We start from the raw sequence: 19,443 nt of genomic DNA, 5'->3' as shown, positions 1-19,443 counted from the left end.
AATAGATCAATCTATAGTTTGAGCTATACACAAATTTCTAAAAAAAATATTCTGCAATAGATCGAATTCAAAAAATTGAATAATATATATTTATGATAACTTATTTATAAATTACTTAAATGTTGAATTCCATTGTATAATTTTAAGGATATATAAAAAGGATAACCCTAAAACGCAAAATATAAAATATCGAGTTTTACATCAGANAATATATATTTATGATAACTTATTTATAAATTACTTAAATGTTGAATTCCATTGTATAATTTTAAGGATATATAAAAAGGATACCCTAAAACGCAAAATATAAAATATCGAGTTTTACATCAGATACCAGGTATACCTAAATCAGCAACTCTCATAATGATTTACATATTAGTAACGAAATTTAATATTCTAATTAGTCGTTAGTAGGATAAAAATAGAATTCCAAAGAGACTGGTTCAACCTGTCGCAGACGAAGTCCGATCTCTGTGTAATCATCAGTGTATATATATAATATTCATGTGGGATAAGGGTGTAAAAGTTTCTATATTATGTATTTTTCCTATGGGAATACAGATTTACCTGAAACTTAATATTTTAAGACTAGCTCATGGACATGAAAAACGAAATCCGAATAAAAACGACAAAGTCAATTAGTAATGCTGGCTGGATAAATATATCAGCTTTGCTCATGTATAGCACAATTTATTCTTTGAAGTAAACATGTATGTGATATGTTTTATAAACGAACATCATATGACACTACGTTATTTTGTGAATAAAAACACACACGATGTTATCTATATACATAGGAAACATCAAATAAAGTTGAATGTATATTCTGTCTTTTTTTAAATTGTCATACATTTTTTGTAGACTATTTTAACAACATAAGAAATTCATTTTCATTGACGATATTTATCAATAAAATATAATTAAAAAATAAACTTTAACGAGTAAGTAAACTATTTGTGAATAAATTAATTGCACATATTATTATGCAATTAAATGGGCTTGATATTAATTCAAGGAAGTTCATAGTTTTTTTAATCTGAAATACTTTTATTATTCTTAATCCAAAAATATTATTTTGTGTTTATTAAAAATTAAGAGAAGAAGCACATATTTTCTTTGACTATTCATTGAAATGTAGAAGAAAAATAAAAACTTAAAACAAAAAATACTTGACTCATTCTAGAGAAAACATTGTGTATTCTCTTTTAATACAGTACTGCAGTAATATTGTCTTTACATTAGTATAGAGGAGTAATAAATATTTAAACTAAAAACTTTCTTATTGTTAAACATTTTTTGTTAGTATTAAAGGTTGAATAAATTATGAAATTAACTTTTACGACTGTGAACTTCAGTAAAATAAACCACAAAATTTATATTACAAATTTAGAGCTTCTTTAATTTCAAACAATTTTCAGTAACAATAAAAACAGTACTCATAAATCAGTTAGAAAATAGTGTTTACTACAAATCTGAATAAAGAATCGAGAAATTTTAGTATCACTGTGAGATTTGTTTTTACCTTATACGTAATATATTGTATATTTGTAATATTTGTGTGTTCCGTAGGTAATTACATACGTACTATTTACTTATATTTACATTTGTATATTTTAATTTTGAACATTTACATTAGTAAGAATGTCATAATATCGCAACTGTAATGTGATGTATTACATAAACATTAAAGGTTTCAAATGTATTTTCGTTCGATGAGTTGTAATACAGTTTTTATTCGAGTCTAATTGGTTTACTATTTTATTACTATTTGCAATGACGTCAATGATTCATTTATTGCTTTTTCTCAACGTGACAGCCGTAGAATATCTCGACAATAATATCTCGATCGTGTCTACAAGTCGATCGCGAACTGGAAGACTTCCAAGCTGAACTATAAATAATGTTGAGTACACACTATCATTGTTTATTATTTCATCGTTTTTATTGGATACAATATAATTTTGAAAAATATTATTTTTATATTAAGTTGCACATTTTGTATTGTCAGCACTATTTTCCACTTTATGTTATAATTATGTACAAATAATTATGAATTCTTCCGTTTTATAAATCTGATCAAACAAAAAAACTTTTGATTTAAAAAAATATTTATATTTAATTTTGTAATCTTGTAAACATATTGTGTTAGTCAATGATTTATAATTTAAAAAATTGCCAAACAAAATTTAATGGAAAATTAGAAATATATTTAATATAAAACTGTTAAAAACAGAAAAATGATACTGAAGAGTAGAATTCCATTAATTTACAAGTCTAAAATAATATGATTGAAAACCAAAGCAATGACAAGATTTATTATAATCGTAATATTGTGTTTCTCTTGGATTTTTTCGTAGATTCTCTCGAAAGTGGCTTTTCACATAAAATCTTTTGATAACTAAAGGAAAATTTAAATATGTATTAATGGAACGTCACTTAGCCTCCATTAAATAATATTTTTTTAATCGATTTTTAAACGAAAGAAGACATGATTATATTTATAAGGTTTCACAAAGTAATTGGAATTTAATTTAATCAAATATCTACACAAAAGGTTTTAAAAAATTGAATATTATTTAAATCATACATTTATAATTTTTCTGCATTTTATAGTATTTACTAAGAAAAAATTAAAAAATTAAATGTGTAAACTATATTATGTTAATGTATTTTATACGTCTACAGTATAAATGTGTTATAATATATAGTATAATTTCATACTTATAAATAAATTCAAACTTAATAAATCAAAATGATTTGTATTTTTTGATGTACTTTTAATAAAGTACAATAAATAAATTTTTATGTAAAACTGTAATATATGTATAAACTTAAGTTTTATGGAGTGTTTATCAACAAATATTAATAAAATAATTTTTAAGAACTACATAATGTATATTTTAAATTTATTTATTTGTGAATCTTTTATTATTATAATAGTAAAATAATATATTCATGTAATTGACTCGTGTGAATGTAGATATTTTATATATTTAAGCTTTGAACATCTTTAAAAAATATCATATCTGTTTTATTTGTGTAACGACAGTAGTAGATCTTGTTATCAATGAAAAATTGATATAATTTAATAAATACTAGTTGTAAAAATCACTTAGATGTTTCAATACTTTAAGTGTATCACATTTTAATGAAAAAAATTATTATCATTGTTTTTATTTACTTATTATTAATCGAAAATAAAAATAAATTCTTTATTGAAATTTAAAAAAATATGTACAAATCAAACTTTTAAGTAATTAGCTTATGTAAATTAAGTATGAAATCGTAATTTGTACATTTGTTATAGGTTAGAAAATATTTGTGAAATTCTATAAAAATAAGAAATTTGATAGACTTAAAGTTAAACGAATCATATGTCAAAAATAACGTTAATCAAAAAAGGGTAAGTTAATGGAAATAATTAACTCAAGCTAAGAAGGAACATTGTCCATAAATTAACAGTCAAAATTTAATAAATTATAAATTAAACTAGTTAAATAAAAAGTTAAGTTAAATATTTGTTTTTAACTTAACTCGGTTTAAAAAATGTTATTCAATCCATTAAGTCCTTAATTAATTTTTGGCCAAAATCCCTTTTTTTTTAATTGGTGATGCTAGGGAGGCTGTAAATCAATTTTCAACTATTAAACTAAATATAAATAAAAATGCTAGTGATAATAAATTTTTTTTTTTTTGTAGCCTAACATCGTTTTGCACATTTCAGTGTTGGATGTACTGTAAAACTATAGTTATTATTCAAAATGCCAACAAAAGAGTTAGAGGGTCGCATAATGAAATAATTTTTTTTTCTTTCTGATTTCTAATGAGCAACACTAATACAAGTATAGAGGCTTAGTGCCAAGTTTAAAAATTCCTACTTCCGAAAAAATTAAGAAAAAAAATTACTATTGTATAAATATATTTTTTACATTAAGAGAAAATTCAATTTAACTCCGCTTCATACTAGGTCTATTAATAAGTAATTTTAATTACAATTTATACTGTACTTTTTTGTTTAAACTAAATATTATTAAATTTCGAATTTAGCTAGTTTATTATTATCTAATGAACTGAAAAATACTAAGTTATTTCAACGGTTAATTAAACTAGTTAAGTTTAAAAGCTTAAAATAAATAAATTTTTTTTAACTTTTTAACTAGTTGATGCCCACATTTACCAGTAATAATACGAGTATTAATATAGCTTACTTAAACACATGTAAAATTTATTATGTATTAATCTCTGCAAAATTCATCTAAAGAAATTATATGATAGCATTTTAACATTAACAAATATATACTTCTTTTATGTGCAGAAAAATGTTTGTAGTGCTTTAGAGTATAATTTTTCAAATTTTAAAATGATATCTGCGTATAAAAACTGTCCAATCATTAAAATATTGATTAAAAATTGTCACAATGAAACCGATTATTGAAAAAGATTAATAAAACAAAACATTCGTACTCTATATCCAATGTTCAATTTTCCATTTTTTTTTAAGGAAATAGCTAAAATTCTGGTAATAGATAAATTAAAATTTATGTAATTTATACTGAGCTACAAGAATTATTATTTTTACATATCAAAATACAATATAAAATTATAATTTCATTTGATGTTTGAACTTTGTTAAATATATTATCTAGCACATAATTTACAAATTTTTACTTTTTATTGTTTAGTGTAAACAGATTATTTAATTTACTTGTTCTGAATATTATATTCAATAAACTATATTTTCAAACTAATTAAATTAAATTTTAGTGAAATATTGAATTGGCATCATTTTTTAAAAATGTATGATTAATTTTTTTTATGTATTTGAATACATAGGATTTATTTATTAATATTTATTTTATAAATGATTGATTTTTCTACAGTAATAGGCCATTGAAGCCATAATACCTAAGATAATGGCTTCCATCTATCATGAACATTTTCTATTCTATTCAAGTTCTCATTTTTAAACTATTTATTTTAATCTGTTTTCATTTTGATCGTAGATTTCTTTCAGATTTTACGTTTTACACCCTTTTCTTTTGTACCAGATATAGCAATAAATCTTTCTTCCAACTTTAACAGCTACGTTTTATCTTATTAAAATTTATAAGTGAGTATGTAAAATAAAAATAAAAAATGTGTTAAATTTTTTTTAGTGTTTTAATTATAAATGTACTATTCCACTTTGATTGAAAAGTGAGTAATACTTATGCGGACAAGTTACTTATAAATCAAGAAATAACTAATGTTGGTTTGCTAAATTGAATAGAAAACAGTAACTTTTTCAGTAAAATTAATGTAGGATGTAATCGCACAATCAGCAAATATTACAAAAAATAGTTAATATAAAATTTTAAGTCATGGAATTTCAAATAATAAATAATTTCAAATAATTTTTTTCGTATTCTTACTTCTTATTAAATTTAAACTCAACAACCTAATGACGATTTATACAAAAGATGTAGCTTATACATCAAGAAATAAATATAATATTTTTTTCAAATTTGTTAGTATTTTAGGAAAAATTTAGTTATAAATCAATCAATCAATGTTTCTCGATTCATAAATTATTAAATACTGTTTCGGTTCATCTCTTAAATTTTATTTTATATATAATATATACTTATACAGGGTGGCCCACCACTCACTGACAACTTAAATAACTTTTGATCCAGTTAATATTTTTAGTTGATTTTTTTTTTAAATAATAGTTATACATTAGGTCTATAGGTATATCTCAATAATTAATTTTTTTATATTTTATTAAAAATATTATTTATTTTTAAATTTTAAATAAAATGTAAAAAAAAAATCTAAGATAGCTATTTTGTAGAGTAGAATTTAAGAAAAATTTTAGTAAAAAAATATCTTATTAATATTGAGTAATAAATATTCTGTAGCGTTTTGAAGTTTGTGAAAATTTGAATTTTCATGTATTATTTTACGGTATTAAACATTGAAATACGTATTGAGAAAAGGACAGAAGAAAACGCTATCTTTTCATGATTACTGTGTATACATATGATGATAATGTGTATACATTACAAACATGGCATTAATACCATGATAAGAAATTAGATAAGGCAATTATTACTTATCACTCTCATTCAAAAGTATATTGAAAAGATAGCGTTTTCTTCTGTCCTTTTCTCAATACGTATTTCAATGTTTAATACCGTAAAATAATACATGAAAATTCAAATTTTCACAAACTTCAAAACGCTACAGAATATTTACTACTGAATATTAATAAGATATTTTTTTACTAAAATTTTTCTTAAATTCTACTCTACAAAATAGCTATCTTAGATTTTTTTTTTACATTTTATTTAAAATTTTAAAATAATTAATATTTTTAATAAAATATAAAAAAATTAATTATTGAGATATACCTATAGACCAATGTATAACTATTATTTAAAAAAAAAATTAACTAAAAATATTAACTGGATCAAAAGTTATTTAAGTTGTCAGTGAGTGGTGGACCACTNTAACTGGATCAAAAGTTATTTAAGTTGTCAGTGAGTGGTGGGCCACTCTGTATATATCATCTGAATAATTAATTCAAAAGTTGTTTTCGGTCAGTCATTTCCTAATTAAGACATTATCTAATGAACAAGCTAGTTAAGTACACATATTGTCGTATGAAAATAATAAAGTTAACATCCTTATAAGGTATAAGGGATGATTATTAAAATACTTTACGATTGATAAATCGAAAACTAAAAGAAACCAATTAAATAATAAAATAATTATTATTTTTCAATTAATTAGTTGGTTCATGATAAAAAAATTCATTCTCTATTGTTTTACATATAAAATACAGCAATATTAATATTTTTCGTTATTCGTATAACATTATTCGTATGTTAATTAAGACAAATCTTAAATATATATCGAAGAAAGGATAAAAATTGTTTTATGCATGCTTAAGGGAAAATATTTAAAAGTTGCTATTAAACTTATGCAAGTGTATAGTAAGTTAATCATGTCACATTATTTTAGCGTTACGATCCATCACCGTATTTGACACAAGGTATATTTTTAAACGCTTAGTTATACTTAAATTTAAAAGTTAATTTAGCTGACTCGCACGCCTTTCTTTATTTCTTCCTCTACTATAATATTATTTTCTTATCGTCCCCTTTTACGTTTAATGCGCATTGTAAATAGTACTCCTGATTTCAATCACTCTTTGTAAATTTTGTGTTTATGTGGTCATTTAGCCAATTTGTAAAATTAATTGCCAATTTTCAGTTGTAAGTTCGTGTATTGTAATTGCTCATTTTTAATTACTCAATGAGGTTTGTGTAATTACTTTTGTGTATATACATTACATTTTCCTGTTTTCTAATTTTTAGATATGATAAGTGTATTTCTGTGTCTTTGATTTTACTATTTTATTATTTTTATCTGCTGCTAGTGCTTAATGATTTTCATTAAACTAAGCTGCCATAAATTATTATTTTGGGTTAACGCCCGTATTGTGTATAAAATAAATAAATTGTCATCGTAGTAAAAAATCATTTACCTGAATTAAAAATTTTTATACCGAGAATAGAGAATTTTTTTTTAACATTACTTGAACAAAAATTTACTCATTAAAATTTTTTTTGCATTATCTGGCACCTAGCTCGATTATTAATCAAAAAAATACATAAATTGTCCTCTGACATAACCACTCATCATTGAAGTGTTCAAAAGAAAATTGTGTGTAATTATTCATTGTCTCCACTGATAAATTATTAGTCTCACCAGCTGGTCATATTTTTATTCTCTTGTCCGTTTACTAATCCATTAATATAGTTATTTTTTATGCAGTTTATTTGCACTTCATAAGAGTATGTCAAAGGCGTGCATAGCAAATGCAAACAATGAAAGAATCTGTATTCTGTCTCATAAAACTTACCGCTGTAAATATGTTTGCTGAGATACAAAAGTCATATCCGTTTATTGAATTTTTAAACGTAATTTCTGTAACGATACAACGTATCCGGTGCGTAATAAGTTGGCGATTAATCTTTTTCAGAAAATCATCTGCAATGCTTAACATAAATACTACATAGTATACGCAAAACGTTAGAAGAACCGCTACTAAGCTTTTGCGTTGTATACGTAACCTTGTTCATATTTTTTCGTTTTTGTTTGTAAAAACATGTGTAATGGTTCATTCTCATTAATTTAAACTCTCCGGTCAAATCCGAAGTCTCGGACAAGCAATTTGAGCATCACGTCTCCGGAAATAAATCGTTCTACGAAAAATTCACGCGCTTTGTGTCTCGCTGGCACTTGGAGTTTGGTGAACTCATTATCACATGTTCGGAGTAATCATCATAGTAGTAATACTTTTATAAAAAATTGTGCCCCCAATCATTCGGCTTAAAGAAACCAGCCGGCACAGTTCCATGCGCAAACTCTACTTCGACATCACGTTTAACGCTGTCGGTCAACAGCTGGTACCGCCGACACGCCGCAGTTTAGCTTTCGATACCCGTTAAAACAGAATAGGCGCACAATAATCATCAGACAAAATATTTTTTCATGTAATACATTTTTAATGTTCAATCATTTATTTGATAAGCATTCAGAAATTCTCTGTAGGAAATATAGAGTGACCGTAAAATTTTCCAGTTTCTGAAGCACACTTTATGATTGGTTAACAATCCTTTTAGAGTTATCAATTCCATTAACGGGATTGTTAATTGAGTAAGTAACATTATAATAATTACTAATAATAAAAAAAAATTTTATATGCTTATCAGGCTATACAATAAAAATCAATTACCTCTTAATTAAAAATAAACAGTTACTTAAATGTTTTTGATTTAAAAATATAGATTTCTTTGTTCAAATTATTTACAAATTTTAGTTTCGATGCGAAGCTGAAAAGGTTTTAATTTTAATATGATGTGTTTTTTTATGTCTGTTTCCACTTATTCTCGCTTTAATCGAACCGATTTCTTTCAATTACGTCAAAAGATCATACATTGTATCTAATCGAAAACATTAACCTTAAAAATTAAAAAATTTTTCTCTCGTTCCCCTTAATTAGGGAAAATTTCCAAAAATTACAATTTTAAAAATCGGTTATTTTCGACATTTATGAAACTTTTTTATTTAAAACTGTCATAACTTGAAAATGGATAGATAAAGTAATTTTTTTTTATATACCTTAGGTATTTATCTATCATTTAACAGATTTTCATCGAAGCGTTCCTTATGATAATGATTTTAATCACTGTCAGATATTATCTATACTTGTCTTTTACAGATATTATATATTACCCAATTATGCTACATCCTCACTGTGCTACCAATTTTTTTATAATTAAGGCTAAACTTAAAGACCAAGAAAATTTGTTTTAAACTTATTTAATACTTTAACGTATTTAATTTGTAAAATTCGTGGAAAACAAGGGATTCATTTTTCAGTGTATTTTGTTTTAGCTATTATCAAAATCTCTATTCTATATTTTGTATAAATTATGTAAATGTTTTATTATGTAAACATAAATATTAAAATCAAATTCGTTTAGGACAAACACGCAGTCATCTGTTGCACATAACTAAATAGTTTCCGGGGCACCGACACTAGCCGTTATAATATTAGTACTGTCCGATTTAATAATACATTATTTAAACAACCAATGAAGGATTATTGTTCCGACTTCGCGTGTCTATGTTTATATTTTTAGGTACTGTGTTTTTAAAAATACATTCTCAACTGGCATCGGTGCTTCTGCTGGTCGTCACATTGACAGAACTGAAGTTGCTCAACAGTTTGTTATATAGTAAAATAAATCTTTAACTTGACTTTTAAATTTTAGTACAGTTATTACAGAATAACAGTATACAAATAGGCATAATTATGATCTGAAAATTAACTATGTTTTTTGGTAATTTTAAATGGTTTTACGTTTTTGTCATTTTTCATAACTCCACCTTTGTTGAGCAAGTGAAAATTTCAATCACATAACGGTCGACATAATTTATTGAAAATAAACAAAAGTTCAATTACTTTAGTTGGTTAACTAGTGTTCGAATGAGGGCGACAATTTGTTAACACTTCAAGAAAACGGTAAATTAGTAGCATAGTGAGGTGATTACACACATTACCTTGGTTTTTCGATTGATATATGTAATCAATGCTTTATGGAGTATTGTTTTACATACTCTTTTGATTAACAAATATTGTATAAGATGGAAAATTAATTAATAAACTTTGGCATAATTACAAATACTGTAAGTGTTAAAATGTTTTTATGTAAATAATCAAATGAAAATTGAAGAGTTAAGTGAATAAAGGCCTTAACTTACACTTCAATTTTTTTCTAGGAAACAGTTTCCTCAAATATTTTTCACAAGACTAAAATATAAGATATAATTTTTAAAACAGTATTGTTTCGAAAATATTAGTGCGATTGGTCTTATATTTTATTTTAATACAATTCTACTATGTATGTAATAAAATCACTTTTCTGAACAATTTTGTTTTACACCTCTATCCACTCAACCTTAATACATCCTAAGATGAGATTCATTTATCTGTTAAATGTTATTGTTTTCCTTGTTATCACTACTCATGAGTAAGTCTACATAAGTGTCTAGTGGTTCAAAGAGTACATTTACCCATAATTTTAGGTGGTATTGGGTTTTTATATTGTTTTTTTATGATTTTTTGCCCAAGGTCAACACGTTTTCCCACTTAACCTCAACCTAAAATTGTAACATGCCAAAATGTCCATCTACAATCAGTGTGCAAAAAAATAATGTGTATAAATTCTATGCATTATAATGTTTAATAGTGTTGCGTGTTTATGCCAAAAATAATTTTCGCTTAATTTCAATACACCAGTAGTAACGATATGCGAATGTTCGCAGTAATCAGCGAGTGTCTTGTGTATCCACCAGCAATTATCATAGAGCGCATCTACGGATTACATGTTTTCACTATGGTTTCTTCGTATGTATTTTCATCGCAGAGCTCGGTATTAATCTTTCTTGTGACATTTACAATAAAAAAAATTGTTCTCTTATATATTCTTAATTAACTAAATAAAGCAAATATTTGATGGCGCTGTGTAATCGCAATAAATTTAAAAATAATCGAATTCTGAACTGTGCTGTTAATTTGCGTGCTTACTATTAAGTTTAATCTAATTTTTTAAATTTCTATGCTTTGTTTTTTTGATACACTCCAATGCGTATTGTGTTTACAAGTCTTCTTACTATATAACTGAGATGTGCCAGAAATAAACATGTTGAATTTAACTTTTAATTAAATCTGTCGGCTCAATCTCGAGAATTGATTCAGTTTTCTTAACTTAATTGTCCATTTCACCAAAATAAAGTTTTTATTTTTCAGGCAGTTAATGAATGTGTTCACTACTTTATTTTTTTAATTAAAACTTGTTACAATTGCACTATTGTAGTATACTCAAATATATATATATATATATATCAAAGTTTGCTTGTGTAAAACGTAAAATGGTTTTTAATTTTTTATTTAACTTGCAAAATATTGTTATTTTTCTCTAGAACATCATATTAAGTCATACGTACATTAATTTCTCTAAAACAAGCTATTAAAAAGAGAATATTGATATACACTTTTAGTATTTAAACTATTCTAATTCTTTTAAATCTTGCTCGCCTATTAAAACATTAATTAATTTAGTAAATCATTCTTCAAAATTCCAACCTATACTAAACTTTATAAAACTATTAAAAAGACATTTCATAGTATTTGGATCAATGTTTTACGAATAAAAAAATGCATTATATTATGTTTATGTCTATAAATGTGTGATTAAATTTATGCGCACGACATACAAATCACGCACACTAACCAAAATTTTCGTTGTCGTATTTAAAGTTACACAACATTGGTTATTTTATTTTTTCTATAAAAATTCGATTTTTGTTTTCAGCGAAAAAATAACTAGCAGTTATATTTAAGCAATTATTATGGTTTTATATATTATTATCGTTGTATATTGAAAGTAATCATTATTTGGTAACATTGTATTGAAATTATATAGAAAATAAATATAACCATAAATTCGTATGTATTTCGGCGAGTTGTTGTAATCAATGAAATTTATGTCATTGCTAGGTCCATCGTGAGATAATGGCCGATGACAATGGTTACTTGTTTACGACAACTCAAAATAAAGCTAGGTCAGCTTCCATTTGTGCTTTTGGTTTTCCTCCTAGTAGTACTGAACATTTAATGGCATGTGCTACAGTTTCTACTCCACCACCTCATCGACATGTAAGCTCCAGTCCGTTTGCAGAAGACAAACGCCGTCGACCTGCAGCTCGATCACAGAGCGCTCGTACAACAAGCAACCGGTCTATACGCAAAAAAGCACTTGTGACAGCTGCTTCAGTAGCTCATAATCACGAACTTAGTGACAGTAATACCAGTGTAAGGTCAGGCTATAGTGATCCAAGACTACACGAGTCTTCCATTCAAGGTAAGCTAAGTGTACATATTATATTTAGTAAGCACAATGCTATCGTTGTAAGTAAAAGTAGAAAACTCATAAAATTTAACTAGTAACAGTTTGTGAGTTTATTGTTTAGCCTAAGAATAATAGTGTTTTCTTCTAAATAACCATAATTTTGATTGAGTTTATCAAACGTTCTGATACAAAGTATGTACTTATACGAATCATGACAATATAGTTACATCAATATACTCAAGACGACTATGTCTTTCTTTTTATAAAACATTAACTGTACAAAAACATATCTGAACATTATTTAGTTTTCAAAATGTTTTGTAGTAATTAAAATTAGAATAAAAAAAAAAAGTAAAGGATGATGTTCAAAAGCTTTGTTATATTGTGATACTGAAATGTAAAAAATAATGGTCTTAAGTGAAGGGCTAAATGTGGTAGAGCTCTAGTGAATAACTACGTATAATTAATTGTTCATTATTTTGTCGGGATCTTGGTTCGAGAATTTAAAAATAACAGGATATTAAAATAAATAATTTACGATATGAGATTATTCTGTTGATATGTTAAATTGTAAGAATATGGTTTCATCTGTGTTAAGTGACCCCGAGTGGCGTCGGCAAGAGTCTCACTCCCAGGACTTTTAAAATGTGTGTGTACTATGTATTCTTATAATATGATAAAATTGATTACTATTATATGAATTATTTCTACTACTCATAAAGCCTTATTATTTATATATGTAATATTATATATATTTGTAATATGCTTGAGTATTACAATTGTTTAAAACCTATCAGCTAGGAAACAGAAAAAGCAAATTATATAATAAGAACAGTCATAGTAAAGTATGTAGGATATTTAAAATTGTATTTGTTGTGAAAGGATTGGGTCACCGTGATTAAAATACTCAATGACTTGAAAACTTTTCAACAGAAATTATTAATGAACGTAGAAAAATATAGGATTATATAAATTATTTTTAGATACTTCATCATACATTACGACGTGTATTTTTATTATTATACTACTTTCCTTAGTTTATCTCAAATCAATTTATAAACATCAATGAAATAAAAAAAATAAAACACACTAAAATCTTCCATAACGTGTATTTTTAAAAATTCAATGCGTTTTTGATGAAAAATCTATACTTGTTTGTGATCAAAGGAAAAACCATAAGAATATAATGTTTTGTATATGTTCCATAAAAGTTTTTTTAAAAACTTTGTGTTACTTACTATTTTTCTAAACGATTACTCTAACTAACTCTACTAAGAACTAGAATAGTACTGACAGTGGTAGCCAAATGGGAGATAATAAGAGTGATAGATCCCTCCATGACATTCCCTTTTTGACATTTTTTTAGAATTTTCACTATATATAATTTATATTTTTAAAATTTTATATATGATAGTCTAATTTTCATTGAATATAATTGATATAAAAAAATTATTAATCCTAAAAATTTGATTAATTAAATATTAGTTATTGTTTATAAGTAGGAAATTTCAATAAGGTAAGTACTATTTTAAAATAAATTAAACATAAAAATAGGATTAATAAGATAAAATATTTATATATATATATATATAATACAAATTAAAAAATTTCTGTAGTATGGAGAAACAGCTCAAATTTATATAATAAATTTAATCATAAAGGTTTTTTCTTTATTACAAGATAAAATTATTTTTAACAGTCATTTTATTTGTATTTATTTTATTTTGTCCTGTCTACTTAAATTGTAATAATGTATTATTGAAGTCAGGTCAAGCAAATGAATCTTTAATCTTGAAAACTTTTTTATTGTTGTTGTGTTTTAGAAACAGTACTAAACTTATAATAATTTAAAAGAACTATTGTACATGTATACTGCATAATGATTTAAAAACCTATAACTGATTGAATCAATATTTAATACAAAATATCATTTATAATTCAATATAAAAGTAAACAATTATCAAAAAATTATTAAAATACTGTTTACAAACTGATGTACATATGAGACTATTGAATAAATATATTATCAGTAATTTTATTATATTAATATATAAGTAGACAATTTATTTTCTAGCAAGTAAATGAGAGTGGTCGTTTACCGCCCAATGGGTATTGAAACGCTTATATTGATATCTCACCTTAGAATTAACTTTAAAAAAATATATCAAGATTATCAAATTTTATAACTTCTTCAAAATAATGGCTCCCATTAGTTATATTAATAATAATTCACTATTATATATATTGTAAGAAATTATTAAAAAATTCCCATATCTCGGCATGATACTTTTAATATTCAAGTTACTTTTATACACAAGTAATGTAATTATAAGATAAAGTATCGGAAATTCGTACACAAATAAAACATTTTTATTACAAAATTTTCTCTTATATTGTATGAGTTAAAATATTCCAGTAAATGTGGACAAAAGTTCAGACATACTTTTTTTAAAAATGTAATGTTATTCGCTGATCTTGAAATAAAGTTATTTTTAGCTTCGATGCAAAGCGGAGAAGGTATTAATTTTACTATGATGTGTTTTTTTTTTTTTTTTTTATGTCTGTTGCCACTTTTTCTCAGCTCTCACTGGACCGATTTCTTTCAAAAATACGTCAAAAGATCACAAATCGCATCTAGTTGGAGACATTACCCTTAAAAATTGAAAAAAATTCCCTCGTTTCCCGTCAATGGGGGAAATATGCAAAAAAATTACAAATTTAAAAATTGCTAATTTTCGAAATTTTTTTACTTTTTTTTCTTAAAACATCCATAACTTTTTGAAAAATATACAAATCAACATAATTTTTTTTTATACTAAAACCTTAGATATTTTCCTTTCATTTGATATCATTTTTTTGAAAATCTAACACTTAACCTGCTCATTGAAGGAGATTTAAAATAGCAACTATAAAATAAAAAAAAAAAAATTGTCCCGACGACCTATCTTCTATGCGCAAATGGCTACCATATTCAAAAATATGCTACTTTAACAAATTTTTTTTTTTTAATTAAACACTATCTACAGATTTGCATCGAAGCGCTTTTTATGATAGTGATTTTAATCACTGTCAGATATCATCTATACTGGACCCAACTATGCCACGACCCCACTGTGCTGGGTTTTTTTATTTTTATTTTTTTTTACGTTATAAAAATGAAAACGTTAACTGTATAATTAAGTTATAATTTTTAAATAATTAAATCGTTATGGATTTGAATGTGTTAAAGCTTTTATGGATTGTCCTTGTTGCTTAAAGTGCTTAAGGATGTATCCATATTTACAGTTGAGTTCTGATGTTTTGGACTTATTGCAGAGTCTATCTTCAAAGTGACGGTTAACAGTCAGTGGCTGCAACTATACTGACGGCTTATCTTAATAACAGTCGGCTTTTATACAAATGAAAACATCTAGTTTTTGACTAACGTTGTCGACCGTATCCGAGTATTTTGACTAACGTTTTGACGTTTTGGATTTATAATATTTTCTGTTTTGGTCGTTTAAACAATATCAATTTGTTATGTTTTACGTTTTTCGGTATTTAAATGTTACTGATTTTTTGTTTGACATTTTGCATTATTTAAACGTTAATGATAATTTCTTTACCTTATTAGGAATTTACCCATCATTGTTCAAATGTACACGTGTGACTTTCTTTCACTTAATTTTTATTTTGAGAAACAATGGTTTGCTTTTAGTTTTATTTTTCCGAATTTCACTATACTTTATAAGTTATAACGAATCATCAATATGTGTTTCTATTTCATTTGAAATTATGTATTGTTTGTCGTTATTATATTTAATTTTTAATAGATAACTTTTTTTTTACCTTTTACGATTACATTCATTTTTGGTAGTTATAATGTCATAATCATACCGTCATAAAAACGGTTTGGTTGGGTTTGGTTTGTTCATATAACTTTTCTAACATTTTCATTGAACTTAGTTTTTTTTCCATATATATTTCAGAATATATTTTATTCTTAAATATATACTTTAAAATTAACACGAAATTTTATTTTATATTTTTGAAATATAAGAATATTATTGGTAATGATTATTGGAAACAAAAAGGTAACCAAAATATTAATTTATCTTTGTGTAATACTTCTATACTTAAAAAGCTAAATTTCATATTTTCTTGCATCTATAATTAAATTTTTTAATTTTTGGCACCATAACCAGTACACATGGGTAGGTTTATCAACTCATATGACCCAAATTAATTTTTACTAAAAATTAAATTTCACCTAACTCCTTAATGTTTGGCAAAAAAAAATTTAAACCATGAAACTTTTTTAGTCTATCAACTAAATTAATTACTCATTAAAATTTTGTTTAGTAAAATGTTCCGTTTATTAAACTACCTTTTTAAATTTGCATGTTCTTGTAGTTTATTAGACAATTAAATATGTCTCTTTTTACGAATTAATTCAATTAACTTTTCTAAGAAAATATATATAATTGAAAATTCATTTAGTAATACAATAAACAATTAAATTTGTCGTCTAAAAGTAAACAATTTTTTCTTTTAGAGAAGACGTTCTTTTATTTGTATAATAGAGTTTTTAAAGTTGGTTAACAATTAGTTAATGAGACTTCATAGTACTTTTATTTTCAACAGACCATTCATTCGATTAATTATATACGAAGAATAATTTTCTGATACTTTTTGCAGTGAAATTGTTTTTATTCTATTATTTCGAACAAATAAAACCATCAAAACAAAAAAATAATGTAATTTATTTCAGTATTTACAGTTTTAATCTTTAAATCAAAACAGAACAAAATAGATAAAATCTTAACATTTAATACAAAATAATTTTGTATTATTTTATGCTATTTTGGTACAGAGTATAAAAATATACTTACATCTTTAGAAGATTAAATGTTTTGAAGATTTATTTTCAAGTACTGAATAATATTAATTTTATTATTACAATTTTTTTTTTATGTTATTATTCAAAACAACTTTTTGTTAAAATGATTCCAAACAACTAATTAAAATATACAATTTACGATTTTTAAGATGTGTGATCAACACGTGGAACATTTTACCATTTTTAGCTTTAGGTATTTATTTTCCTATGATGTGTTATTTTTAAGTTTATAGCTACTATTTCTCAGCTCTCACGAGACTTATCTCTTTCAACAATACATCAAAAAATTGTATTTAATTAAGGATATTACGCTTAAAAATCGAAAAAAAATTCCTTTCGTTCATCGTAAATGAGGAAAATTCCCAAAAATTTATAACTGTAAAAACCGGTAATTTTCGACTTTTTTTTCTTAAAACTATCATAACTTTTTTAAAAATGAACAAAACAAAATTATTTTTTTATATATGTATGAACGCAGCGCCTGGTGGTATTCACGAGGGTTCGTTCACGTTCGTGGTTTTATTTTGTCTTAAGTCTTAGGCTATATTGAGGATAAAGAATAGGTGAGTCAACTGTATGAGTGAATGTAAAATGAATTTTAAAATATATAATTATAACAATTAAATGATTTACACATGAATCATAAAATCTTATATACACCAATGTGGATAGAGGGACACTTAATACTAATACCACAATAGCGCTGAAATAAACAAATATCAAATTATAAATGTGAGTAAGTCTTACAAAGAAGATGAACAAGTATTATACTTATCGGCTAATTGAAACGGCTGATGATAATGTTGAATATTGAAAGCAACTAGCTCACTAACGTGTACAAATTACTGTGAACAGTACTGTGATGTACATCAGAAAATCGCAAAGGTGACATTTTTACTTTTTACAACAAAACGAATACAAAAACTACTGCGAGCAAGCGTCATAGAGCTTATAGCTAAAATACGCTAAGATGGCGGCGACAATGAAGACATAGAGAGAAGACCGACGACAACTCGATGTAGCATAACGATAGCATTAATAACTATTAATGATAATTAATAATGATTATAATCACAACACAATTTCTCGACAGCATATTGATGTGTATCCAACAACATAATTCCCTTAAGTATTTTCCTTTTATTTGATATAATATACAGTCATTTTTTCAAATAATATTTAACAAAAAATTACTTGATAATCGTTATATATATATATATATATATATATATAATATATATATATATAATAGTCAGCGATTTTCACCAGATAGTAATATCAAATTCTATTACACTGTAAAAAATGATGTAAAAATTCACATGCATCAGTATAATTTTAATATACACGTTAATTTTACATACAAGTAATATAATTTTGACATAAACTATGGACAAATCATACACAAATAACAATGTATAACACTTTTACCACTATTTATCAAAAAGATTCCTTACATTACATACATTAAAAACTTCAAATTCATCATCTCCTTAGCCTCTATCCCAATTATTTGGAGTCGGCTGTACTGAACGATTTGACAGTTTTTTTATACTAGCTGTCAACTTGACACAACCTTATTATGGTTAATAGGGCTACGTATGTCGCACTGTTAAAGTTCCTACCCATTCAGGAACCAACATCAAACTAATCATCAGCATTTAGGCAGTGACTGATTGATCCACTACACCACACCACTCCCTTCCTTAATTATAATTAAAAATGTCCAATACATATACGTGAAAATTAGGATATTTTTTTTTTTGAGTGTACTGTTAGTCTTTAAAAAAACCCAGCACAGGGGGGTCGCGGCACAGTTGTGACGTGGTATAGTTGGATCAAGTATAATGATATCTGACAGTGATTAAAATCACTATCAAAAATAAACGCTTCGATGCAAATCTTTAGATAGTGTTTAATTTAAAAAAAATTGGTGTTTTATTCCAAAAGCTACTTGATCTGCTGGTTCCTTATTAATATCTCGATAAAGATAAAGTATGTCAAATGAAAAAGGGTTTATTAAAAAATATTATTTCTCATAAAAAAATTGTGTGGATCCATAAACTTTTCAATAAGTTATAGCATTATAAAGTTAAATAT

The 19,443-nt window shown here is 25.1% G+C and overlaps 1 protein-coding gene across 4 annotated transcripts in view; it reads left to right on the top strand.

Moving 5' to 3' along the window:
• Positions 1–3,385: 3,385 nt before the first annotated feature.
• LOC126902496 (uncharacterized) overlaps positions 3,386–19,443 on the top strand; it is a 25,277-nt gene continuing 9,219 nt past the window's right edge. Inside the window, exons 1-3 of one of the 4 annotated variants that reach the window (XM_050679846.1) lie at positions 8,387–8,706; positions 10,806–10,988; positions 12,116–12,479. In XM_050679846.1, coding sequence (XP_050535803.1) covers positions 10,866–10,988; positions 12,116–12,479 — 487 coding nt within the window. In that variant the 5' untranslated portion in view covers positions 8,387–8,706; positions 10,806–10,865. Of the gene's footprint in view, positions 3,404–8,386; positions 8,707–10,805; positions 10,989–12,115; positions 12,480–19,443 lie in introns of those variants that run through there. The other 3 variants (XM_050679849.1, XM_050679847.1, XM_050679848.1) reach the window with 3 other exon arrangements.

This window comes from Daktulosphaira vitifoliae, unplaced genomic scaffold, assembly GCF_025091365.1.
Source record: "Daktulosphaira vitifoliae isolate Bord-2020 unplaced genomic scaffold, ASM2509136v1 Scaffold_3, whole genome shotgun sequence".
Taxonomy (NCBI): domain Eukaryota; kingdom Metazoa; phylum Arthropoda; class Insecta; order Hemiptera; family Phylloxeridae; genus Daktulosphaira; species Daktulosphaira vitifoliae.
The sequence above is the reverse complement of the archived record's forward strand: the minus strand, read 5'-3'. Positions and strand labels throughout refer to the sequence as shown.